This window comes from Cucurbita pepo, chromosome LG14 (assembly GCF_002806865.2).
Source record: "Cucurbita pepo subsp. pepo cultivar mu-cu-16 chromosome LG14, ASM280686v2, whole genome shotgun sequence".
NCBI classification, from domain to species: Eukaryota; Viridiplantae; Streptophyta; class Magnoliopsida; order Cucurbitales; family Cucurbitaceae; genus Cucurbita; species Cucurbita pepo.
In genome coordinates, this window is record NC_036651.1 from 2,264,130 (window position 1) to 2,290,211 (window position 26,082).

The 26,082-nt window shown below is 36.3% G+C and overlaps 5 protein-coding genes across 7 annotated transcripts; 3 read left to right on the forward strand and 2 right to left on the reverse strand.

The window, feature by feature from the left end:
• Window positions 1-268: 268 nt before the first annotated feature.
• LOC111810512 (tubby-like F-box protein 7) lies at window positions 269-4,299 on the reverse strand. Of its 2 annotated transcripts, none has more exons than XM_023697219.1 (4): window positions 3,820-4,299; window positions 3,040-3,127; window positions 1,674-1,833; window positions 269-1,092 (listed from the first exon to the last, which is right to left on the reverse strand). In XM_023697219.1, exons 1-4 carry the CDS (start codon window positions 4,174-4,176, stop codon window positions 510-512), a joined length of 1,188 nt encoding a protein of 395 aa, XP_023552987.1. In that variant the 5' UTR covers window positions 4,177-4,299; the 3' UTR covers window positions 269-509. The 2 variants fall into 2 exon arrangements, with proteins under 2 accessions (XP_023552987.1, XP_023552988.1); XM_023697220.1 differs by having other exon boundaries at window positions 1,674-1,803; window positions 3,820-4,298.
• Window positions 4,300-4,931: 632 nt separating this feature from the next.
• On the forward strand, window positions 4,932-8,778 carry LOC111810739 (uroporphyrinogen decarboxylase 1, chloroplastic-like). Its single transcript, XM_023697508.1, has 6 exons — window positions 4,932-5,060; window positions 5,153-5,295; window positions 6,664-7,049; window positions 7,162-7,446; window positions 7,888-8,123; window positions 8,401-8,778. The coding sequence occupies exons 1-6, from the start codon at window positions 5,035-5,037 to the stop codon at window positions 8,567-8,569; spliced, it is 1,245 nt and encodes a 414-aa protein (XP_023553276.1). The 5' UTR covers window positions 4,932-5,034; the 3' UTR covers window positions 8,570-8,778.
• Window positions 8,779-10,048: 1,270 nt separating this feature from the next.
• On the reverse strand, window positions 10,049-14,507 carry LOC111810686 (ubiquitin-conjugating enzyme E2 35). Of its 2 annotated transcripts, none has more exons than XM_023697432.1 (8): window positions 14,354-14,507; window positions 14,138-14,165; window positions 13,847-13,933; window positions 13,277-13,335; window positions 11,234-11,275; window positions 11,073-11,146; window positions 10,627-10,724; window positions 10,049-10,299 (listed from the first exon to the last, which is right to left on the reverse strand). In XM_023697432.1, the coding sequence occupies exons 1-8, from the start codon at window positions 14,387-14,389 to the stop codon at window positions 10,262-10,264; spliced, it is 462 nt and encodes a 153-aa protein (XP_023553200.1). In that variant the 5' UTR covers window positions 14,390-14,507; the 3' UTR covers window positions 10,049-10,261. The 2 variants fall into 2 exon arrangements, with proteins under 2 accessions (XP_023553200.1, XP_023553201.1); XM_023697433.1 differs by lacking the exon at window positions 13,277-13,335 and adding an exon at window positions 12,888-12,946 and having other exon boundaries at window positions 14,354-14,492.
• Window positions 14,508-19,676: 5,169 nt separating this feature from the next.
• LOC111809708 (epidermis-specific secreted glycoprotein EP1-like) lies at window positions 19,677-21,217 on the forward strand. Its single transcript, XM_023696099.1, has one exon. The coding sequence runs from the start codon at window positions 19,715-19,717 to the stop codon at window positions 21,032-21,034; it is 1,320 nt and encodes a 439-aa protein (XP_023551867.1). The 5' UTR covers window positions 19,677-19,714; the 3' UTR covers window positions 21,035-21,217.
• Window positions 21,218-23,669: 2,452 nt separating this feature from the next.
• Window positions 23,670-25,229, forward strand: LOC111809650 (epidermis-specific secreted glycoprotein EP1-like). The gene has a single exon (XM_023696027.1). The coding sequence runs from the start codon at window positions 23,714-23,716 to the stop codon at window positions 25,031-25,033; it is 1,320 nt and encodes a 439-aa protein (XP_023551795.1). The 5' UTR covers window positions 23,670-23,713; the 3' UTR covers window positions 25,034-25,229.
• Window positions 25,230-26,082: the final 853 nt, after the last annotated feature.

Here is a 26,082-nt window from a genome sequence, read left to right on the forward strand (position 1 = left end):
CCAAAAGCAAGGCTTTTTCTCCAATAAAATGGCTTCGAAAGCCCTGTTGGAGAGATGGGGTTACAAAAATAGCATTGTTCTAGGACAGTATAAAACTAAAAGGCCTAATCTTACTGCCATTTTCCATCATAAAACCAAACAAAAAGATCAAACCAAGGTAACAAGATGATGAAGAAAGAGGGAATAGTCCCAAAAAAAAGAACCTATAAAATGAATGGATTGGGCATGAGTGTTGAAATACAACTGCAGCAATACCTAAACATTGAGATGAATCAACAATTCTCATCCTTTGTAATTTATATATATATATATCACATATACATAGAGATTTAGAGAAGCCATAGCGCTTGCTAGCACCACACAATATTGTTTTGTTGCTTTGAACTTCCAATTTTTAAGTGGTCACAATTCCACCATAATAGCACCATGTACAGAGGAAAGCCTGTCTCAATAGAGCCACCGTTTTCTTGAGTAAACAAATTTTGGTACACAATATACTACTACTACTACTACTCGCATGCCAACTTCGTGCCAAAGCTCGTAAGGCAAATGGCGAAAGCCTGGAAAGCTGATAATGGCTGTCTATAATCCATAGTAAAGGTATCGTCGCCTACCTTTCCGAACTGTAGTAGGACTGTTTCTTCGTCCCCTTTACCTCCTGGCTGGCTATGGTCAATAGTGGCAACAAGTTGAAAGTTTTTAACAGATGCTACTGTCACCCGACCGTGAAAATTCAAGCACCAGCATTGCAGGTGTTCATGCCATCTAGGAGCCTTGTTTCGTAAGATTGTCGACCCTGATGAGGAAGAAAAAGACTCAGATTTCTTCATCATCGAGTTTTCGCAGGGTTTGCTGGTTACAGATTCTTCTGATACTGGGCACTTTAGAGAGCACATCATCCTCCTCGGACCTCTTGATTTCAAAAGATTAAATTTGTAGGAGACTTGCCCAACCTCGAAGTTACCTGCAGACACTTGTGGGCTGATTTGCTTGCTTGCAAAGCGGCGGCTCGATTTACTGCTCGATGGCTTTGCACCATTATGTGGTGGTTGGCTATCATAAATAGTAAAATTGGTGCCAAGAAAATCGGAGCTGCAAAGTGATCAGAAAATGGGGTATCGACTTAGTGCATGTTATTAAGGAAAAAACATGCTACTTTTAAAAATTGTACCTAGAACACTCAAGCTGCAATTTTACAAAGCTAACAATGAAATTTTTTTGCACATATTACTGAAAAAGAAAAAAAGAATAAAGATTTCTTAACTACTGATCTCTCCCTAATTTAGGTTTAAACTATCTAAAGTAAACTCATGGCAGCATCAAGCAGTTCTTTGCAAACCATCTACATGGCTTCTCTTTCAGCAAGAACCGTATTTCGTACTGTGGCTCAAGCAATGAAAGATACTGTTTTCCATATAGGTTGATTACATTGGGAGTTCTCTCAAGTCATAAATATTTCGGAAGTTATTGTTCAAAATACACATTCCAACAGGAAGAACTCTTTTTAAGCCTCTTGTTCAGGAAGTCTCCCTTTAAATTAGTACCTCAAAACAATCGTAACTATAATTAAACATTAAACTTGTATCCTAGTGTAAAAACTAAGGATTGCAAAGAGCAAGCACCAAAACAAACAATTTGTTCCAACAAGATTTCTCTCAACAACAATATCTTACCTTAACTTCCCCACATATGCATTGTTTCCTTGTGATAATTCTTCAGCATCAAGAGATATTATATACTCGGTATGAGCACCATGCCTATATCTCCGTGCAGCTAAGAGGAACTTTCCCTTATCTGTAAATGCTGGAGTAGGGGAAATAACCCTTAAATGAGCTATATCACATACAAAAAAGTTCTATATTACTAATGTGCAATGACAAACAACAGTTAGGTAAGATATATAATGATGAGATAAAAAAATATAAAAAAGGAGAGAGAAGCAAGTCCTGTCAGTCATCTATGGCAACCAAGATGTACAAAGTGCATAAGTTGCAATTTAAATGCAAAGAGCCATATGTATAAACTATAACATTGAAATAAATCATTTGGTTTGTTAAACTCATGAACTTATGACTAAAATCCATAGTTGATAATCTTTGTTATACTTTGTGAAAGAAACATGATGTTGGAAAAGAACAAAACAGAAAGGTTCATATTGTTCTCTTCGTGGAAATTCAGATCACCAACCTTTTGATCTTAAGTTATAAAGTCTAAACCAGTTAAACTATGTTCAGGTTAGAAAATTTGATATTTCGCATAAATCAACTAATGATTCATACGTGTGTGTATGTGTGGGAGGGAGAGAAATTAATCCCAAGTTATCAATCCTAACTGAAGTTAATCATAAGCCTGTCCGACAGTCCATGCCAGCCTCGAAGAACCCTTGTTTAGATGACCAGAAACGCTTCTAAATTTGACCAGGCCCCTTTGGAATAAACAGAAGAATAAAGAATCACAATGAGGGAATAATAGAACAAGAAAAGTCAACCATTTACAAAACATGACGATAACAAAGTTCATCAAGGCCTGAATGTTACATTCTCAATACCTTCATACTCATCAGTTGTATTTCAACCATAAAACCCAAACAAATGCTCACGTTGTTTCACTAATTAACAAAAACTATGATATGAATTGTTCAAATCAAAATGTGATCCTGTGCCCACACTCAATAGAAGATATATCACTCCATCAAATTATCTATGTTAGGTAACTGTGCAGTTTTTAGAAAGAGCTGCACCCACTTCAACAATTTTTGAAGTTCGTATTAATTTCAATCATGTTCGTGTCTTGGAAAACAAAATGTAGTTCTCTTCAGTTATTTCATGGTGAATCAAGGGGAGGAGGAGCAGAGACCAATAAATTTGACTGAACAAAATAAATCTCTTTCGCCTTACATAAGTTAGGAGACAACATAAATGCTCGTAGGTAAGCCATTCATTCCAAGTTATATAGCATGAAATATGATACTTCACTCCAATCTCAGTGCAGTTACCCTTTTCCTTTACAAATAGAATAAATACACCAGAAGTTACTCACATGGTGTAAGGGCAAGGTAAAGGTAAAACGTTGAAGTCTTCTTGTTCCGTTTTATAAGACACTGATGTGGAAGATCGCTTGGTCCAGGCTGCATTAGACATTAACAACACATTTAGATGATCACTCGGACATTAAATTTGTACCAAAAAGATTACAATAAGATCAATGTCCATCAGGATTCAAAACACACTAACGTTTTCTTCCAACAACTCATAAGAAAATGCTCTTGGACAAGATTCAAAAGAATCACTAACGCATCAAAAACTTGCATTATAAATTTGATAATTCTGAAGTAATTTAGATTTAGGATAGCCTTAAAGTTAAGAATTAATTTCCATTTCGGTACATCAATGCAACCAGCACATGTCATTAACCATTCAATAGAACAAAATTCTTGAATTGTCCCATCCACAACAAATAGAATGCTCGACATTACTTAACTGCACGCAATCAATGTACAGAATGTTTATCATTAATCTTAACCGGAAAATTCTTCAAGATCCATATGGAAATCACGAGCATAACCACAACCCCGCCCATTTTCAAAAACTAAAGAATCACGCTGCGTTATGAAATCTAATCAATCGATCTCAAATACCACGCAGATTAAATTCGAAAAGTAATTCAAATAATCAAAAACCGAATACACGCAAAAGATAGAAAAACAATAATCACATGAACGCAAAGAAGAAAAATGTTCATACGACGACAACTAGCATACAATTTCATCAACAAAAACAACAATCTTGACAAATACGGATAAAAACACCGACGAAATACCTGTTTGAGGCAAGAAGGGAAAGTAATCTTCCCGGAATGAGGGGTACCCCTGGCGATCTCCTTAGTAATATCCCGCCAGCGTTTACAGACACAAGCACAGGAAACAACGTTTTGGCGGTTGGGCCAACCGTCCTCAGAAGCCTCAACCCGCTGAATAATCTCCCGGAGAAGCTCCGGTAGCATAGAAGACCAAGAAGATTCACCCTGCATCAAGTCGCCATCAGTCCCGCCGGGCAGACCGGAGGCACCTTCGACCTCCGACACGGCCACTCGAACAATTCCCTCTACACCATTCGGATCTCTAAACGACGACTTGGAAGAAAACTTCCGAGAGAGAAACGATCTGCGAAGAGACATGACAGTGGGTTTTAGGGCTTAGCCTCACATGGTGAAAGAGGAGAGAGAGAGAGAGGGCAGTTGTTTAGAGAGAGAAAGCAAGAGGAAGAAGATGAGAAGGGAAACCGCGGCGAGAGAAAGAGAAAGAGTGGGGAAAGGGAGAGGTGATAAAGAAACAGGGCTGTGAGGAAAGGTAAATGAAGGAAACGCGGAAGATGCGATGAGGCGTTGAGGACAGCTCTGTGAGTTTAACGTTTTTAGATGGCGACAGTTGGGCTTTTCCACTCTCAGGACTCGGCCCATATTAATAAGTTAAAAGACTAATTTTGCATATTTATTATAAATAAATTGAAACTTTAATAATATATATTTTTTACCATAGGTTAATTTTAAATAATATTTATGTATTAGAATAAAATTTAAAAAAAAAACTATATACTAAAATAAAATATATTTATTTTTAAATCAGAATATCGGTGAAAACATAAATTTTCGATTAAAAGTAAAAAAATNTAATAAGTTAAAAGACTAATTTTGCATATTTATTATAAATAAAATTAAAACTTATTAAATATTTTTTATTGTAAATAAGGTTGAATTTTAAAATAATATTTATGTATTAAAATAAAATTTAAAAAAAAAACTATATACTAAAATAAAATTTATTTATTTTTAAATCAGAATATCGGTGAAAACATAAATTTTCGATTAAAAGTAAAAAAATTGGATCGAATTATCGACTTTTATCTCATATTTAATGGAAGAAAATGGTGAAAAAATATATCAAATAAGTATGAAAAATTGTAGCTGAGGGATAAGGAACGAATCGGAGAAGAAGGGTCTGCGTTCATCCTTAATCTTCGATTTTTCTCTTTCGAAATGAGTAGTTTTGCATCGCCGGCCAGGTTAGCCATTCTGTTTTGTCAATTTCTTGTGCTTTCTTTTTCTTTTTCTTTGTAATTGCTTTGCGATAAGCATTTTGATCCTGTTTTTGCAGTGTTTGCACCTCCTTGGGATGGAAATCTTCGAGTTTTTTAGTCCATTCGGGCCTGAAATCCTCTAATTCCATTAAGTTGCTTGTTTCCAGGAGACGTGTCTCCGATAAACCTATTTCTGTTACTTGTTCATCTTCCTTATCTGGTATGCTTTAGTTTGCTCATGTGCTTGTTCTTCGTTTTAATTACTGTTAATTTTGAATTGGATTAGTCTCTGTGTTTTGCATTGAGAGATGTGGTAGTCTTGAGAGCTTCTTGTCTGTTTTTTTGTGTATGGAGATTCTTAGTTTGTGTGGATTGTTTTAAGTCTTGAATATGGAGTTTTATGGTTTAGTGTGAGGCTGGATTTGTGTTGACCTAATTGAATGGAAATTTGGAATGAATTTCGTTCTTCGTGGTTACTGGACTTTTTTTAAACTGTCTGTTGAGTGGTTGAACTGTCCAGCATACAGCATACTGTTGATATGGGCTTATACACAATCTTAACTAGAGCTATGAACATGCTGTTGGTGGATGTTGTTATAATGGGGGAATTGTTGGATGACTCGAGCATGTACAAGCGTTGTAAACCAATGCCAAAATGTTATGGTGATGTATAGGCTTCTTTGACGTGTAAGGCTTGGCAAGTGGCAACTAGATGGGATTGACCTTGAACTTAAGAAACATTGCAGCGAAAGAAGTATGGTGAGAACCCACATTGATTGGAGAGAGGAACGAATGCCAACAAAATTGTTAGGTCTCGAAGGGGGGTGGATTGTGAGATCCCACATCGATTGTAGAGGGAAATGAGTGTCAGCGAGGATGCTGGGACCCGAAGGAGGGTGGATTGTGAGATCTCATATCGGTTGAAGAGGAGAATAAAGCATTCTTTATAAGGGTGTGGAAACCTCTCCCTAGCAGACGCGTTTTAAAGACCTTGAGGGGAAGCCCAAAGAGGACAATATCTGCTAGCGATGGGCTTGAGCTGTTACAATTGGTATCAAAGCCAGACATCGGGTGGTGTGCGAGTGAGGACATTGGGCCCCCAAATGGGGTGGATTGTGAGATCTCACATCGGTTGAAGGCCTGGTATGCGATCGAGGACGTTGGGCCCCCAAGGAGGTGGATTGTGAGATCCCACATCAGTTGGAGTGGGGAACGAAACATTCCTTATATGGGTGTAGAAACCTCTTCCTAGTAGAATTCCTAATAGACGCATTTTACAAATCTTGAGGGGAACCTCGGGAGAAAAAGCCCAAAGAAGAGAATATCTGCCGATGGTAGGCTTAGACTGTTACAATAAGTATCCAAAACTCATTACCACTATATCATAAGTCTAGAGATATTAGGTAAGACGACCCCCTCTTCTCATCACAGGACTAAATATTAAATTACAGCAACCAAACGGCCGCTTTATTTTATTATATCTCGAACATAGTTATGTTTGCGTTCAACATTGCAGTTTTTTCCTTGCATTTGAATTCTAAATTATGGATGGTGCTTATTTTCACTTTTCAGTGAATATTTTTATCAGATCCTCCACTCTTGGTAAAGGCAGCAAGAGGGGATCCTGTTAGTCGCCCACCAGCATGGATGATGCGTCAAGCAGGAAGGTATATGGCCGTTTACAGAAAACTTGCAGAGAAATATCCATCTTTCAGAGAGAGATCAGAAACAACTGATCTCATTGTAGAAATTTCATTGCAGCCTTGGGAGGCTTTCCATCCTGATGGAGTTATAATTTTTTCCGACATCCTAACTCCTCTACCTGCATTTGGCGTTCCTTTTGACATAGAAGACGTACGAGGCCCTATTATTCACTCGCCTATTCGCTCCGAAGAGGGATTGAAAGCTCTTCATCCCCTTGACCTGGAGAAACTCAACTTTGTGGGGGAGTCACTTAAACTGCTACGCAAGGAGGTATGTTTTGTCACATTCTCATGCTTATAAAGAAAAATGACAATATTTTGTATTACCAAGATGATAGAAAACAATTTTGATGTCACTTTTTTTGGTTTGTCATTTTGTATAGGTTGAAGGCAGTGCTGCTGTCTTGGGCTTTGTAGGAGCTCCTTGGACGATTGCAACGTATATTGTGGAAGGTGGTACGACACGAACATATACGACGATTAAGAGAATGTGCCACACCGCACCACATGTGTTGAAGACTCTCCTCTCTCATTTGACACAGGCAATATCAGAATATATTGTTTTCCAAATAGAACATGGAGCTCATTGCATACAAATATTTGACTCATGGGGTGGACAGTTGCCACCTGATATGTGGGAATCCTGGTCAAAGCCGTATATTCAGAAGGTAAGCTGTCTTTTCCCGTTCTTTTCTTTAGCTGACCAATTTTCTAGCAGAGAGAACTCAGCTCAAAGAAAGCCGACACGTCCATTTCTTTATTTGCCATTCTCAGCTTAACGTAAAATGTTGAATCCCTAAAATGTCGGGAACAAATAGTTAAAGTAGCTGTAACGGCCCAAGCCCACCACTAGCAGATATTGTGATATTGTCCTCTTTGGGCTTTCCCTTTCAGGCTTCCCTTCAAGGTTTTTAAAACGTGTCTGTTAGTGAGAGATTTCTACACAGTATGTTTCGTTCTCCTCCCCAACCGATGTGGGATCTCACAATTGTAATATCGGTAACTACCAGCTAATCATTATCTCTTATTCTTATTCATCATCGGGATTTTTCNTACTAGCCAATCATTATCTCTTATCCTTATTCATCATTGGGGATCTTTTTTGGCAGATTGTGAGTACAGTAAGGAGCAAGTGCCCTGAAACACCGCTTGTTCTCTACATCAACGGAAATGGCGGTCTTCTAGAGCGAATGAAAGGAACAGGAGTTGACGTTATCGGGCTTGACTGGACAGTAGACATGGCTGACGGAAGGAAGAGATTAGGAACTGATATCAGTGTACAAGGAAATGTTGACCCTGCTTATCTGTTTTCTACTCTTCCTGCTCTATCTGAAGAAATTCAAAGGTTTGTCATTGAGCTTCCTGCTTTTTTCCTTGTTCATGGCATACCTACTATTTCTGTTCCAGGAGAATTCAGTTCTTGTTATTTACCTACCTATGTGACCTTCTTTAAGGAAGAACCGTACNCAGGAGAATTCAGTTCTTGTTATTTACCTACCTATGTGACCTTTAAGGAAGAACCGTAGAAGCTGTGTGACAAAATAATGGTAACTAGCTAAGAATGGAGGTAGCACAGACACATTCTAAACCTTGTTATTTGCTACATATGGGTTTGTTTGTAGGGTTGTGAGATGTGCAGGACCAAGAGGACACATTCTAAACCTCGGGCATGGCGTCCTTGTCGGTACACCAGAAGAAGCAGTCGCACATTTCTTCGATGTTGCTAGAAGTTTGAACTTCGATACTTTGTCTCAAGATTTGGCAGCCCAAGAACCCAAATTGGTAGCATAGTTGAGGTAGAGCAATACTCAATCCTTTTGTTTAGAATTGGTTGAGATTTTATAACCCTGTTGGAGGTAGCACAGACATTTGATTTAACATTTCTGTGATCTGTGATCTGTACATGCTCAAGGGTTGGCCTGTTTAAGTGATTTTTGTTTTTGTAACCTCTTTGTGAAATTCTGTATCATTTGTAATGAAATCCTCAAACTTTGAAGCAATAGACTCTCTTTCTCAAGAACTCTCATCTTGTTTTCCTTTTTCCTTTAGTGGGATCCCTCTCTCTCTCTCTCTCTCTCTCTCTCAAGGACCCTTCGCTTGTTTTCCTTTTCCTCTTAGTGGGATCCCTCTCTCTCTCTCCCTCTCACTCTCTAGGACCCTTATCTTGTTTTCCTTTTGCCCCTTAGTGGGATCCCTCTCCCTCAAGGACCCTTATCTTGCTTCCTTTTGCCCCTTGGTGGGATCCCTCTCTCTCTCTCTCTTCTCTCTCTCTCTCAAGGACCCTTATCCTGTTTCCTTTTTTTTCCTTGGTGGGACACCCCTTCCCTCTTTAAGGCCTTCTCATTACATATCATCGTCAGCTTCATGGTTTTAAAACGTGTCTAGTAGGAAGAGATTTCCACACCTTTATAAGAAAGGTTTTGTTCTCCTCTCCAATCGATGTGAGATCTCACAATCCACTCCCCTTGGGGGTCCAATATCCTTGTTGCCCCACAGCTTAGTGCCTAGCTCTTATACAATTTGTAACCGCCAAAGTTCACTGCTAGCAAATATTGTCTGTTTTGGCCCATTACGTATCGTTGTCAACCTCACGGTTTTAAAACATGTTTGCTAGGGAGACATTTCAACACTCTTATAAAGAATGTTTCATTCTCCTCACCGATCGATGTGGAATGAAATAGAAAAGAGAACAAAGACAATGATATATTACTGTGTGAAGTGTGATTATTTTCCATTGTAGTTCCATCATTTGCAAAGAAGAGAAAAGTCGTATTCCACCATTGACCTCTACAAAGGAGGGTATACCTCTCATCAAAGAAGGCCTCTTCACTTGCAAAAGATAAAAAGGAGAAACAATGAAATGGCCACCAACAAAGGGAAAGAGATAAGGCTCACTGTTTTCAGATAAGGGTAAGGATAACTTTATTATGTTGTATATGATTGAGTTAGTTCCAATGTTGCTTGAAGTTTGATTTAACTCATAATTTTGAAAATTTGATGTAACTAAGAATTTAGCGACGACATTATAGTAAAGATCTCAAGCTAGATTACTCATAGCTCAACAAGTTAAGTTACTTCGAGTTTGAACCAACTCTAGCCCAAGCCTTTTTCAATGTCGAGCTAATATCAAACAAATCGAACAAGAATGGTCTAATAAATCTCCTAAATGTCGTTTAAATAGCATTTATTAATTAGTGCATGAAGTTGTTAATAATTAAAACATTCTTGAAAAATAAGGGGCATATGGCGAGGGCTTACAATTTTAGGAGATATTGAACTTAGAAGAAGGTATTCCATCTAATCATATCATGATCATACAAAGTATGGGGGTACAGACTCCTGCCAAAAGACGCACAATTATAGAGACAGTTACAATTTTGACACTAAATTCTTCCAGATTTTTTCATTAAAATCCACAGAGCAAATGGCACATTCATGTTATTAAAAACCGAAGAGATAAAAGGCTTCCGCAGTTTCCCTTCTTTACGCACCACTTGCGTATAATCGAGTCCATTCCTTTGCTGAGAACATCCAACCACAAAATGGTGTCAGTCAGAGGCTACACCAAATTAAGCTACAATTTTACATTACTTCTACTGAAAGGAGTGGCAACATTCTAAACCCGACTCGATTCATTAGCTTTAAACGCAAACAATACTCGGTCCCTCTCCACCGACAGAATCAACAATCATCTCATGATAACACTTCTTAAACCAGATTTAATCAAAAGCTAAAGATATAGAGCTTTTAAAAACACAAGAACCAAACTGAAACAAAGCTTAAACTCAGGATCAAAAAGGTTAGTTAAGCAAAAGGTTTAACAAAAGCAATGGTTTAGACCAACTCACCTGTTTCAACAGCTTCGGCCTCATTCGATTTCCAATGTTTGGCAATGTTCTCGGAAAGTGGATCATCTGGGTTTGGAGCACTCAGAAGAGCTTGAATACTGACAGAAAGTGATAGAGAAAGTGACTGTTACTAAAAAAAAAGTTCATAGAAAAGGGACGCAGAAGGAAGAGGAGAAGAAATGGATGCCAGTGGTAATTGAATCTCTTCAACTTTCGTATGATTATCGGAACTATTGAAGATAAATTTACGAAGGAAATGACCGCAGTTGGGGAAGGTCCTAGAAAAACAACTAAAGCTCTCTAAACCAATGTGCTACATAAGATGTGCATGGTGGTAAAATTCTCAGATCTGTATTTCCTTGTACTAATCAAATGAATAAAATACCATGCAAAATGTTCAAATTTAATATGCAGTCACTGAAAAATCACACCTAACATTATAATACCTCAAAAGTACAGTTCGTATCTGTAGAGCTGGACTCCATTTGTCTTTCAGAATATCAAGGCATATCCTCCCAAGCTAAATTACAAACAATCACACCATCAATAATGAAACTGCAGCACGTCGGTGGGGACGGCAATAAGAATTATGAAAATAGACGCGTACCTTATCAATATTCGGGTGATAAATCTTTGTGAGAAATCGAACCTGCACCACAAAAATAATCACGCAAAAATAAAAATATGTAAATGAAGATGGAAACAGACGAAGGGGAAAAGATGGTAGTGGAGGCAATCAAAACAAGTTATGATAAGTTCCAACAGGACCACCTAGCGTACTAGATACAGAATCTTCAGTCCTAGGACATCAAAAGGCAATAACTTGAACCTTAAAAAAAAATTGCCCAACACTGTTTAAACATTTCCGTTGTTTTACATCTCTTTTATGAGTGGATCAATTTTCTGTTTATAGAACAGTACGCAAAAGGCATGAAGATCAACCACTCAAGTCGAATTAGTTAACTTATGTGTAATGAGTGTCAATTGCTTCATGCAAACCCCCACCCCCCAACAGGTTCGACACAAAACAAGGTAAAATCAACCAGATAAACAACCACACTTTACTTAATACATGATTACATGTACTACAAAAAATAAGTAATAATGATAATTGAAGTGTCATCGGCATGGAGCAGGTCGTTAAATCCTTAAACAACAGTTTCTTCACTCACGTGACAGTCCAGTCAAAAGGACAGATAGCTTTTCATACATAAGTCGAGAAAAAAAAAAGTAACAGGCATACTTACTTACATCACTAGGTACATTCTACAAAAATTAATAATAGAATCTCCAAGAATAAAAATTAGTTTTATTTATTTTATAGGAACAGGAAAAGAAAACAGTAGTCTAACTGAAGTACAAGTTTGGGGAATGCACTGGGGTCCATTTTGTAAATGTGAGTGATGCTTTTCCTATTTCTGTCAGGCCCTTATTTTTGTGAGCCTCGCCTTAATTTTGCTCTTCTATCTTCTTTATGAAAATTGGTTTTCTATGCAAAATGAGAAAAAAGAAGTTTGAAACGATTGCCTAGAACATTTTGTCATGAATTGCATTCCACACAACTGGACTCTCGCAAGATGTTTCCTCATTTAGTCCAGCCAAACATGTTTCCTCTCAATCTTTCAAAGCTAGGCCCGACAAAGCAAGTCATGAAATAAGCTATTCTCCATCTCCAACCATGAAGACCTCAACTACCAAAAATTCCCTTCACGTAATATCAATGTGCTCACATGTGTATCATAGATCAACAAGATTAAGTTGTAAATATAATGATTCATGAAATGGAAAAAACTGTGTATGAAAAGTAAATTACGATGGCTTCTGATCTTTTTATTTATATTCAGTGCAAGATCGGAAACCCTCAAGAGAATGGGGAAGAAACGAAAAGGAAAAAAATATTGTAATGATGGCAAATCCAATTTCTGATTACTTCTAGACATACCACCCTCATGATGTATAAGTGAAATCATAATTCAATAAGTAATATACGAGGAAGTATAAGTAGCTCAGTAAGTATAAGAAACTTGAAGAGATTTTAACAGCACATTTAGGTTAGAAGTTGTCAAATGATCTTCAATAGTACTTGGAAATCCCCCAAAAGCCCTATGTTTTTTTACTGGAGACTTCTGTTGATACATTTTTATTTTTTTTAATGAAAAACAAAACAAAACAAAAAAATATGACACTTTTTTAAAGAATATTGGTAAAAGAAATGAAAAAAAATTATCTGATAAACCAAGTAGGAAAGAATTACAAATTACCTTGGGAGCAGCCATAGGATATTCCTCGGGTAAAAATAGCTCCAACTTGAAAACTCCTCCTGCAAAGTACTTTGGATTCAGGACAAATATATGCTTAAAAAGAATATTGAAANCAGGAGAAAAGAAGCCCAAAATGAAAGATGACATATAACATTATTCAATAAAAAAAAGTGAAATGATGATCAGATTACATGTCTAAATAAAACCTATTCAGTTGTCAGTAGTATGTAAACAACATGTTCCCAAGTTTAGCAGCCAAGAAGAGTGACATTCTACCGTTGAACAATAGGGCATAAAGTTTACAAAACCAAAGTTAAAAGGGAAGATGAGACTTTTTTTTNATGAAAAAGTTTATCTGATAAGCTAAGAAGGAAAGAATTACAAATTACCTTGGGAGCAGCCATAGGATATTCTTCGGGTAAAAATAGCTCCAACTTGAAAACTCCTCCTGCAAAGTACTTTGGATTCAGGACAAATATATGCGTAAAAAGAACATTGAAGTGGACTAACAACTTTAGAATTGACAAAGGGTCAGGAGAAAAGAAGCCCAAAATGAAAGATGACATATAACATTATTCAATAAAAAAAAGTGAAATGATGATCAGATTACATCTCTAAATAAAACCTATTCAGTTGTCAGTAGTATGTAAACACCATGTTCCCAAGTTTAGCAGCCAAGAAGAGTGACATTCTACCGTTGAACAATAGGGCATAAAGTTTACAAAACCAAAGCTAAAAGGGAAGATAAGACATTTTGTTTTCATCGAGTAGAAGATAATCCCATAGCGTTCACTGTGAATGTCATTTCATTCTTCATAGTAATTCATATGTAGAACTTAGGCGAATTTACACTTAAATACGTAGTTGGTTCTACACCCATTCATATGTACCAACAATGGAATAGCAAATTATTCAAAAGAATTTAACGTTCCTAACAACATACTGTTCAAGTAATTTACCTTCATAGGGTGACTGGGTCGGGCCAAGGATCATCACGTTAAAATATCGCATATTATCTTCTGACGGCGAGGCACTAATCCCAGGGGCTAAAATCACATATCAAAGATCGAGATCAACTAAATCAAAATAAACTTCGACTTCATAATTATCGGATGAATTAATCCAAACAATAAATCTATCAACGACCAAGACCCAAATAACACAAAAAAAACAGAACTCCCAGTAACAAGATCAGGAATCAAACAACCCCCATATTCGAAAATAATCCAACAAATACACCCAAAACTCACCCGGTTCACTAAGGAGACGCTGAGTTTCCTGCGATTGTTCACAAAATGGAGGAGAAAAATCAATTCCAATCCCAATTCTACTGACACATAAATCTAAAAGAATATCCGAAATCCAAACAGCAAAACCAGACCATTTCTTCACCAAAGTAATCAATCGAGCAGAATAAAGACATCGGGGAAAATGAAGGAGATCTTGAAGAGGATCAGTGATGTTACCTTGATGATCCTTCGGGGAAGATTACTGTTCGCCATTGAAGATCGATTGAGAGCTCGCGATAGGGTTTAGACGAAATGAAGAGAGAGAAAACAGGAAAAGGGACGCTTTCCTCTCTCTAGATTATAAAGACTTAGCTTTGAAGGTAGAAGTTTCTAATGCAAAGCCCAATCCTTTATTAATTTTTTTTTTTTAATTTTATATCTAATAAGTAAATAAATCATTTTAATTCTTTTATAATAATTTTTAATTAAGTAAAAATCAATATTTTTTATTTAAAAATAAATAAATATGTCTCACATATTTTTTTTTTAATTTTAAATTTCAAATTTTTGCAACCCCATATAATTAAATTTAAAATAATTAATATTTTCCAAAATTCAATTAGAAATATAAATACATATTTTTAAATATTTTTAAATCCTAATTCTCCAAATATGGAATTTAAAGTTTATTATAATTTTTATTTTGAAATTGCAAAAAAATAATAATAATAATAATAATAATAGCTTTAAAATTTTGTTTTGTACATTAAGAACCTAAGTTTAAATCATTTAATTAACAATTTAAATAACTTTAATAAATAGATTATTCTATTTTTTGCGTCATAATTTAACAAAAAAAATGAAAGAATAATTAACATTTAAATTATGCTAAACAAAATAAAAATAATTGAATCATGACCGTGAGTTTGTGTATGCGTTAATATTACGCTAGAAATCTTCTTCCCGATATTTACGGGTTTGGCCCACAACTCCATTAATGAAGAAAAAAAAAATATTATATATATTTTAACCTAAATTAATAAAAATATTTGGTCTAAAAAATACATTTAAATTTTTAAAACTTTATTGATCATTAGCAAATATTGTCTGCTTTAAACCGTTAACTCGTCAACCTCGTAATTTTAAAACGTGTTTGTTAAGAAAATATTTCCACACCCTTTATAAGGAAGTACGTTTCCACACCCTTGGGAGCCAACGTTCTCTCTAACACACCGCTCGATGTATGACTCTAATACCAAATGTAAGAGTCAAAGCCCACACCAACAAATGTCGTCCGCTTTGATCTGTTACGTATCGTTGTCAGTCTCATAGTTTTAAAACATGTTTACGATAGAAAGGGTTTAGTCTTATTTCGACCAATGTTTACTTCCAACCGTGTTTCAAAATGACATTCAAAAGTTTTATTAATACCATTTTTTATCTTTTTTAAACTTAAAAAAAAAATAGTGGGTACACATTTTAAAGCCACTCATAAAGTTTAAAAAATAACATTAAATATTTTAAAGATAATGTTTGTGAATATATATTTTAATTTTTTTAATAAAAATAAATGGTGTTATGATTTTTTTTAAGATTTCACGAGTATTTTTTAAATATAATATTAACCGTAAGAATATTTTTAGTGTTTAAAAAAAATAAAAAAGATTTTAATGAAATTACCTAAATTAATATATTTGACCCATCGTTGAAATTTAAGGATATATTTGACTATTAAAAGTTTAAATGGTATTTTTTTGTTTTTTTTATTTAAAAAAAAAATCTATTATAAAAGCAATATTTAAACGAAATAGTTAATATCCAAATGGATAGGGTTGGCTTGACTGACACGTGTGCTAAAAGCGCACTTGAAGTTTCACGTGGACCGTAATGATGAACTACGGCGGCGGCACATCTTGGAAGAAGCTCCTATCGCCTGTGCCGCCAGTACATTGTTTTGCTGCTCCATCTCGTATCTCAGCCGTCGATCAATAGCCGCCTTCTCGAATTCCTTGGAGATGAACGGTTCGATGGCAATGAATTTCGGTGTGAGTTCTCCAGCCAATAGAGACTTGGTCAATGGCATTTATTTCACTATTTATTTTGACCGGTGAGAAATTTAAAACATTTAACGCGGATATTCAATTTCCAAATTTAAATAAAAAATTAACCAACATTTTTGAATTACATTATAGAGAGAAATCAAATATTTTTCATAAGGGTGTGAAAATGGTTTTAAATTCGTGAGACTAACGGTGATACAGATTGGGTCAAGTAAACAATATTTGCTAGCGGTGAGCTTGAGTTGTTACACAAATGGTATTAGAGTCAAACAACGAGCGATGTGCTAGTGAGAACGCTGGCCTCAAAATGGAGTGGATTGTGAGATCCCACGAGCAAGGACGCTGGGCTCCAAAAGGGAGTGGATTGTGAGATTTCACGAGCAAGGACGTTGAGCCACAAAAGGGAGTGGATTGTGAGACCTCACGAGCAAGGACGTTGAGCCCCAAAAGGGAGTGGATTGTGAGATCCCACAAGCAAGGACGCTGGACCCCAAAAGGGAGTGGATTGTGAGATTTCACGAGCAAGGACGTTGAGCCACAAAAGGGAGTGGATTGTGAGATCCCACAAGCAATGACGCTGGACCCCAAAAGGGAGTGGATTGTGAGATCTCAAGAGCAAGGACGTTGAGCCCCAAAAGGGAGTGGATTGTGAGATCCCACAAGCAAGAACGCTAAACCCCAAAAGGGAGTGGATTGTGAGATCCCACGAGCAAGGATGCTGGGCCCTAAAAGGGAGTGGATTGTGAGACCTCACGAGCAAGGACGTTGAGCCACAAAAGGGAGTGGATTGTGAGATCCCACGAGGAAGGACGTTGAGCCTCAAAAGGGAATGGATTGTGAGATCCCATGAGCAAAGTCCTTCATATTTTAAGTTACTTTTTATTTAATTAATTAATTAACATGTATGGAAGATTAATGTCTTTGACTATAAAATAATATCATAATTAAATAAATTATGAAAATTACGTGAAGCGTTAGAAGTTTGTAGAGGTCTAGTTATCCAAATTTAGAAGAGAATTTCGTTGGGTATTAAAAAATTATAAAAAAATTACGTAAAGCATATAATATAAGATTTAATAAAGTCAAAATTTGATATTGGGACAGGACCACGAGTCAAATCTGAAATACCAGCTGTCATTTTGTAATTAATTAATTATACAATAATTCGAGACAACGAACCGTGCCCACCATTTTAATTCCTTGTTTGCTTCTTTATTTTTCGATTTAATTTTTTTCTGTTAATTACTTGACAATTAATAAAAACAAATAACTATTTCAAAAATTTATATTTTATAACAATTACATATATTTAATCCAATCAATTAATCGTTCGTTAATTATTGCAACCGGTCTCTGGATACATGTGTAAAATTGAGATTTTGAAAGGTTAATATTGTAATTATAAAAGTTCAAATAATTGACAATTGAGTTAATTATAATTATTATCCTCGTATTTTATTTTATTATCCTAATAATTAATTAAACAATGGTTAATGACTTATCTACGAGCGTTAGTAGAATAAAATATGGCGTATATATATATATATATATATATCTTAATAATCACATTTTATCTGGATGTGTTTTTAAGAGTGAAAACTATGTCGGGCCACTCACATGAGAAAGATTTTGAAAGATCACTGAACATAAATTTAGAGATGTTCCATTTAACCTACGAGGTTGGGGCCGTCTTAAATGAGGCGAGAATTCTTCATTTAGACTTATATTGGAGAGTGAATGGAGAGAGATTTTTTGTGTGAGACAAACGGGGTCGGGGACAAGATAATATTCCTCATTCCTGTCCTTGCTTAAAGTCCGACAAAGCCAATAAGCCGGGGCAAAAAAATGGGGCTTAATTCCCTTTAAACCTGGTTGTGAGCGTGTCAAGATCACGACGCTGCGCGGAAAAAAATGTAGGACTGTGACAAATTGGTATCAGAGTCACACTTTGTGCGTCTAATCGGATAAGACAGTCAAGAGAAATGAACCCAAAAATTTATTGAAGATCTTGCAAGTGTCTAGAGAACCAGAGTGGACAGCACAGTTATCGATCAAAATTAGAATCAGTTGGGGTTGAAGTCAAGATTACTCGAAGTTCATTGGTGTTGTGTGTCGACACTTCATTGTGGGGAGATCTACGCGCGTAAGTATATATATGTGTGTGTATATATATATATATATATATATAATTTTTATTTTTCGAAGTGTTTAAAAAGTTTAGTATTTATANTTAATTCCTTGTTTGCTTCTTTATTTTTCGATTTAATTTTTTTTTGTTAATTACTTGACAATTAATAAAAACAAATAACTATTTAAATTTTTTATATTTTATAACAATTACATATATTTAATCCAATCAATTAATCGTTCGTTAATTATTGCAACCGGTCTCTGGATACATGTGTAAAATTGAGATTTTGAAAGGTTAATATTGTAATTATAAAAGTTCAAATAATTGACAATTGAGTTAATTATATAATTATTATCCTCTTATTTTATTATCCTAATTATTAATTAAACAAATGCTTAATGACTTATCTATCCGTGTTACTAGAATAAAATCTCGGGGGTATATATGTATCACATTTTGTACAGGAGTTTTGTCCGGATGTTTTATCTCCACTCATATGAGAAAATTTTGCAGAGATCAGCGAACATAAATTTAGAGATGTTCATTTAACATACGAGGTTGGGCCGTCTTAAATGAAGGGAGAATTATTCATTTAGACTTATATTGGAGAGTGAATGAAGAGAGATTTTTGTGTTAGACAAACGGGGTTGGGGACAAGATAATATTTCTTGTTCCTGTCCTTGCTTAAGTTCGACAAAGCCACAAAGCCGGGACAGAAAAATGGGGCTTAATTCCCCTTAAACTTGGTCGTGAGCGTGTCAAGATCATGACGCCGCGTGGTAAAAAATGTAGGATTGTGACAATTAGTATCAAAACCACACTTTGTGTGTCTAGTTAAGAGAAATGAACCCAAGAATTGATTGAAGACCTTCCAAGTGTGTCAAGAGTGTTAAAGTGGGCAGGACAGTTGACGGTCAGAATTAGAATTAGTGGGGGGTTGAAACCAAGACTACCCGAAGTTCATTAGTGTCGTGTGTCGACACTTTATTGTGGGGAGATCTACCCGTAAGTATATATACGTGTGTATATATATATATATAATTTTTATTTTTTCGAAGTGAAACATTTTTAAAAAAGTTTAGTATTTATGTTTATAAATAATTTATTAGAAATTAAAATATAGCCAACCAGCCATGACTTTTCTAATATTCAAAGAAAGCCACGTTTCCCCCCAAAAAAAAAGAAATAAAAAGAAATAAATAAAAGCATCAATATACAACCAAGCAGCACTCCAGTACAGCGGATTTAAAAGGCACTCCAAAAAGCTGATTAATAAATAAATTTAAAATATCGTAATTGTAAATTACATAAATACCCTCGTCAGCTCCTATAAATTAGATCATCTTCTTCACCAATTTCCTCATCATCCAGTTTTCTTCGGGTTACAGAAAAACAGAGTTTCTGAAAATGAGATCGCCATTGTTGACGCCTCTTCTGATCTCTTTATTTTTCCTGTTCTTTTCTTTCTCTCTTGCTCTCGTGCCTGCTAACGAGACCTTCAAGTTCGTCAATGAAGGCGACTTTGGTGAGTTCATCATCGAGTACGACGGCACCTACAGAGTTCTCAGCATCTTCAGATTTCCATTTCAGTTAGCTTTCTACAACACGACGCCGAACGCTTACACTCTCGCTCTTCGAATTTCGATTCGTCGCTCCGAATCGGCGATACGGTGGGTTTGGGAGGCCAATCGCGGCCGTCCTGTGCGCGAAAATGCTACATTCTCTCTCTCCGCCAACGGAAACCTAGTTCTCGCTGAAGCCGACGGCACTGTTGTATGGCAATCGAACACAGCCAACAAAGGCGTTGTTGGATTCGAATTGCTTCCGAGTGGCAACATGGTGTTGTTAGACTCCAATGGCAAATTCCTCTGGCAGAGCTTCGATTCGCCGACGGACACACTCCTAGTCGGCCAATCGCTCCGTCTCGGCGGGCCAACGAAGCTAGTAAGCCGCGCATCGGAGGTAATGAACGTCAATGGACCTTACAGCCTTGTAATGGAACGAAAAGCCCTATCTCTGTACTACAAAAGCCCTAACTCTCCAAAACCGATGCGTTACTTCACATCCTCAGATTGGTTCACAATCCAGAAAGGCACTCTCTCAAAAATCACACTAAACGCCGCCGTTGAGCCAGATCAAGGATTCGCCACCGAACTAACACTGAATTACGAAGTCTCCGGCTCGATGGAGAGCGGCGGTCCAATTCTAACCCGGCCGAAGTACAACAGCACACTAACATTCCTCCGATTAGGAATCGACGGAAACCTCCGCCTGATCACATACAACGACAAAGTCGATTGGGGCCCGTCGGAGATTTCGTTCACACTCTTCGATAGGGATTCAACTTGGGAGAACGAATGCCAATGGCCAGAGCGGTGCGGACAGTTCGGGTTGTGCGAGGACAACCAGTGCGTAGCCTGTCCAACAGAGAACGGACTGGCGGGATGGAGCAAGAGCTGCGCGCCGAAGAAGGTAAGTTCCTGTGATCCCAAAAGCTTCCATTACTATAAACTAGTCGGCGTGGATCATTTCTTGACAAAGTACAACAAAGGAGAAGGGCCAATGGGACAGAAGGAGTGTGAGAAGAAGTGCAATTTGGATTGCAAATGTTTGGGATATTTTTACCAAACCAAAGGGTCGCTTTGTTGGGTTGCAAATGAGCTTAAAACTTTGATAAAAGTGGCCAATTCCACTCATTTGGGCTTCATCAAAACACCCAATAAGTAGAAAAATGATGAACAAAATTAGGGTTCTAAGCTTTTTTAAGCTTCTATTGCTATGTAATTTCTGAACATCTGTGTGTTTTAAAATGTTCATGTTCATGTTTATGTGTGTATTTTTCTTTTCTCAAGTGTAATTTTGTAATAAGATCGAAGTTTCATTCTTGATTAGGATGATAAATTAGTATTAGATCGATTTCAATTATACATCAAAACCTTACATATTTGTAAATTAGAGCTATTGCTTCTTAGCTAAGAAATAAATTGTGTAATGCGACTATAGTTAATTGTAACAATATTTTTAGTTTTTTAAAAAAGTAAAACGATATTAATAAAATTACTTAAATTCATATATTTGACCCTTCATTTAAATTTAAGGATATATTTGATATTAGAAGTTTAAAGGGTATTTTTTTTGTTTTTTTATTAAAAAAAAAAAAATCCACAAATGCAATATTTAAACGAAATAATTAATATCCAAATTGATAGGGTTGGCTTCACTGACACGTCCACTTAGTTTCATGTGGACCGTAATGATGAACTACGACGGCGGCACACCACTTCCCATCCCTCTCGTATTTCAGCCGTCGATCAATAGCCGCCTTGGAGATGAACGGTTCGATGGCAATGAATTTCGGTGTGAGCTCTCCAGCCAATAGAGACTGAGTCAAGGGCATTTATTTCATATTCATTTTGACTGGTGAGAAATTTAAAACATTTAACGCGGATATTCAAATTCCATCTAAATTTTAATGTTAAATTAAAAATTAACTGACATTTTTTAATTACAGAACTCCCACGATAGAGAGAGAAATCAAATATTTTTTTATAAGGGTGTGAAAATCGTTTTAAAACCGTGAGACTAACATACAAATTGGATTAAGTAAACAATATTTGTTAGCGGTGAGCTTGAGTTGTTACACAAATGGTATCAGAGTCAAACAACGAGTAATGTGCTAGTGAGAACGCTGGCCTCAAAAGGGAGTGGATTGTGAGATCCCACAGAGACGACGCGGGCTCCAAAAATGAGTAGATTGTGAGATCCCATGAGCAAGGACGTTGAGGCCCAAAATAGAGTGGATTGTGAGATCCCACAAGCAAGGACGACCCCAAAAGGGAGTGGATTGTGAGATCCCACGAGTAAGGATAACCCCAAGAGGGAGTGGATTGTGAGATCCCACGAGCAAGGACACTGACATCAGAAGAGAGTGGATTGTGAGATCCCACGAGTAAGAACGTTAGGCCCGAAAAGAGAGTGGATTGTGAGATCCCACGAGTAAGAACGTTATGCCCGAAAAGAGAGTGAATTGTGAGATCTCACGTGATCAAAGAGAGAGAAACCAAACATTTATTATTAGGGAGTGAAAACCTCTCCATATTAAGGTTGGAATGTTACGAAATCAGCGGGACCCATATTAAAATATTGGTCTTGTCCTTCAAATATCATTTTTCTATTTTAAATTACTTTTTATTAATGTTTTTTGACTATAAAATAATATCATATCTAAATAAAAATAATAAATAAATTATGAAAATTACGTGAAGCTTTAGAAGTTTGAAGAGGTCTAGTTATCCAATTTTAGAAGAGAATTCCGTTGGGTATTAAAAAATTATAAAAATTACGTAAAGCATATAATATAAGATTTAGATAAAGTCAAAATTTGATATTGTGACAGGGCCACGAGTCAAATCTGAAATACCAGCTGTCATTTTTTAATTAATTAATTATACAATAATTTGATCAGACAACGGACCATGCCCACCATTTTAATTCCTTGTTTGCTTCTTTATTTAGATGTGAAATTTTTTGAGGGATTCCCGAACATAAATTTAGAGATGTTCATTTAACCTACGACGTTGGGATCGTATTAAATGAAGCGAGGATTATTCATTTAGACTTATATTGAAGAGTGAATGGAGAGATTTTTTGTATTAGACAAACGAGGTCGGGGACAATATAATATTTCTCATTCCTGTCCTTACTTAAGGTTCGATGAAGCCACAAAGCCGGGGCGAAAAAGGGCTTAATTCCCCTTAAACCTAGTCGTGAGCGTGTCAAGAATGTAGGACCGTGATAATTGGTATCAGAGCAGCCACACAGCTTTGTGTGTCTAGTCAGGCAAGACAGTCAAGAAAAATGAATTCAAGAGTTAATTGAAGACCTTGCAAGTGTGTCAAGAGTGTTAGACAGCTGCCCGTCAATCAGTTGGGGGTTGAAGGCAAGACTACCTGGTTCATTAGTGTGTTGTGTCGACACTTGATTGTGGGGAGATCTACCCGTCAAGTAAATGTATATATAATTTTTTATTTTTGGAAGTGAAACATTTTTTAAAAATGAGCATTTTAAGTGTATTTTTAATTTTTAACTCATTATTATTAGTACAACATAGAAATTAAAATATAGCCAACCAGCCATGACTTTTTTCAATATTCAAAGAAGCGCACGTTTCCCAAAAAAAAAAAGAAATTAAAATAAATAAATAAAACCATCAATGTACAACCAAGCAGCACTCCAGTACAGCGGATTTAAAAAGCAGCCAAAAGCTGATTAATAAATAAATTCGAAATATTGTAATTTTAAATTACATAAATACCCTCGTCAGCTCCTATAAATAAGATCATCTTCTTCACCAATTTCCTCATCATCCAGTTTTCTTCGGGTTACAGAAAAACAGAGTTTCTGAAAATGAGATCGCCATTGTTGACGCCTCTTCTGATCTCTTTCTTTTTCCTGTTCTTTTCTTTCTCTCTTGCTCTCGTGCCTGCTAACGAGACCTTCAAGTTCGTCAATGAAGGCGAGTTCGGTGATTTCGCCGTCGAGTACGGCGGCACCTACAGAGTTCTCAGCATCTTCAGATTTCCATTTCAGTTAGCTTTCTACAACACGACGCCGAACGCTTACACGCTCGCTCTTCGAATTTCGATTCGTCGCTCCGAATCGGCGATACGGTGGGTTTGGGAGGCCAATCGCGGCCGTCCTGTGCGCGAAAATGCTACATTCTCTCTCTCCGCCAACGGAAACCTAGTTCTCGCTGAAGCCGACGGTACTGTTGTATGGCAATCGAACACAGCCAACAAAGGCGTTGTTGGATTCGAATTGCTTCCGAGTGGCAACATGGTGTTGTTCGACTCCAATGGCAAATTCCTCTGGCAGAGCTTCGATTCGCCGACGGACACACTCCTAGTCGGCCAATCGCTCCGTCTCGGCGGGCCAATGAAGCTAGTAAGCCGTGCATCGGAGGAAATGAACGTTAATGGACCTTACAGCCTTGTAATGGAACGAAAAGTCCTATCTCTGTACTACAAAAGCCCTAACTCTCCAAAACCGATGCGGTACTACTCATCCACAGATATGCTCTCAGTCCGGAAAGGCGTTCTCGCAAATATCACACTAAACGCCGCCGTAGATCCAGATCAAGGATTCGCCACCGAATTAACACTGAACTACGAAGTCACCGGCTCGACTGAGAGCGGCGGTCCAATTCTAACCCGGCCGAAGTACAACAGCACACTAACATTCCTCCGATTAGGAATCGACGGCAACCTCCGCCTGATCACATACAACGACAAAGTCGATTGGGGCCCGTCGGAGATTTCGTTCACACTCTTCGATAGGGATTCAACTTGGGAGAACGAATGCCAATGGCCAGAGCGGTGCGGACAGTTCGGGTTGTGCGAGGACAACCAGTGCGTAGCCTGTCCAACAGAGAACGGACTGGCGGGATGGAGCAAGAGCTGCGCGCCAAAGAAGGTAAGTTCCTGCGATCCCAAAAGCTTCCATTACTATAAACTAGTCGGTGTGGATCATTTCTTGACAAAGTACAACAAAGGGGAAGGGCCAATGGGACAGAAGGAGTGTGAGAAGAAGTGCAATTTGGATTGCAAATGTTTGGGATATTTTTACCAAACCAAAGGGTCGCTTTGTTGGGTTGCAAATGAGCTTAAAACTCTGATAAAAGTGGCCAATTCCACTCATTTGGGCTTCATCAAAACACCCAATAAGTAGACAAATGATGAACAAAATTAGGGTTCTAAGCTTTTTTAAGCTTCTATTGCTATGTAATTTCTGAACATTTGTGTGTTTTAAATGATTCATGTTCATGTTCACATGTTCATGTTTACGTGTGTATTTTTCTTTTCTCAAGTGTAATTTTGTAATAAGATCGGGCAACTTCATCCTTTATTAGGATGATAAATTAGTATTATATCGATTTCAATTATACATCAAAACTTTAAATATTTGTAAATTAGAGCTATTGCTTCTTAGCTAAGATTGGAAAAATAAAATCAATACATAAAATATAATCATTGATTCTTGCACGTTTTGCTCTATTATTGTTTAATTAAAAATATCAAAATAGTATATTATCTATAAATATAAAAATCATTCCAATTTTCTCTTTAATCTTTTAATTAGTCCAACTTTGAATAAAAATTATTTCCATTCCTATCTCCGCCACTATTTCAAAATGATTATCATTATTTATTATAAACCACTTTGGAGGAGCCTAATATAAAGGCTTCTTAATTTTTAAAAATTATTCAATAAATAATTATCCAAATTATTTAAGACTAATAGCTTTAAATTAAAAAAAAATTATTAATACTTTATTTAAAAAACATCATTACCCGTCTAATTTTTAAAAGTATTTAAAAAATAATCTTTACCTTCGAATATTAAAAAATCTCAAAACCCCTTTTTAAGCTTAATACTAATTTAAAACATTTTTAAGATAAAAATAAATTTATGAATATTTTTATTAATATAGCCAAAATAATATACCTACATAAAGTCTGACATTATACGAATAATACTGATATTTGATTCCTTATGTCTCATCATACCAATTTTATGTCTAATTCACATGGAAAATTAGATGGTCAACATGAAATTGACCCAAACATTCTCTAAAATTATAATTATTATTCAAATAATTAAGTGTTAAAAAGATAAAATTATTACAAAATAAATTTCATATAATTATTTTATTTTGGATACCAAATTATATTTGGTAACATTGGTCTGACACACAAAATTATCTACTTTTTTAATGA

Coding starts and splice junctions, on each gene's coding strand:
- LOC111810512 (XM_023697219.1), bottom strand. CDS start 4,176: ATGTCTCTTCGCAGATCGTTTCTCTCTCGGAAGTTTTCTTCCAAGTCG. Junction 3,128..3,819: donor TCCCTTCTTGCCTCAAACAG/GTATTTCGTCGG, acceptor TGTCTAATGCAG/CCTGGACCAAGCGATCTTCC. Junction 1,093..1,673: donor GCATATGTGGGGAAGTTAAG/GTAAGATATTGT, acceptor ATCACTTTGCAG/CTCCGATTTTCTTGGCACCA.
- LOC111809708 (XM_023696099.1), top strand. CDS start 19,715: ATGAGATCGCCATTGTTGACGCCTCTTCTGATCTCTTTATTTTTCCTG.
- LOC111809650 (XM_023696027.1), top strand. CDS start 23,714: ATGAGATCGCCATTGTTGACGCCTCTTCTGATCTCTTTCTTTTTCCTG.
- LOC111810739 (XM_023697508.1), top strand. CDS start 5,035: ATGAGTAGTTTTGCATCGCCGGCCAG. Junction 5,061..5,152: donor AGTTTTGCATCGCCGGCCAG/GTTAGCCATTCT, acceptor CTGTTTTTGCAG/TGTTTGCACCTCCTTGGGAT. Junction 7,050..7,161: donor TTAAACTGCTACGCAAGGAG/GTATGTTTTGTC, acceptor CATTTTGTATAG/GTTGAAGGCAGTGCTGCTGT.
- LOC111810686 (XM_023697432.1), bottom strand. CDS start 14,389: ATGGCGAACAGTAATCTTCCCCGAAGGATCATCAAG. Junction 13,934..14,137: donor GCGTCTCCTTAGTGAACCGG/GTGAGTTTTGGG, acceptor ATGTGATTTTAG/CCCCTGGGATTAGTGCCTCG. Junction 11,147..11,233: donor ATCACCCGAATATTGATAAG/GTACGCGTCTAT, acceptor TTTGTAATTTAG/CTTGGGAGGATATGCCTTGA.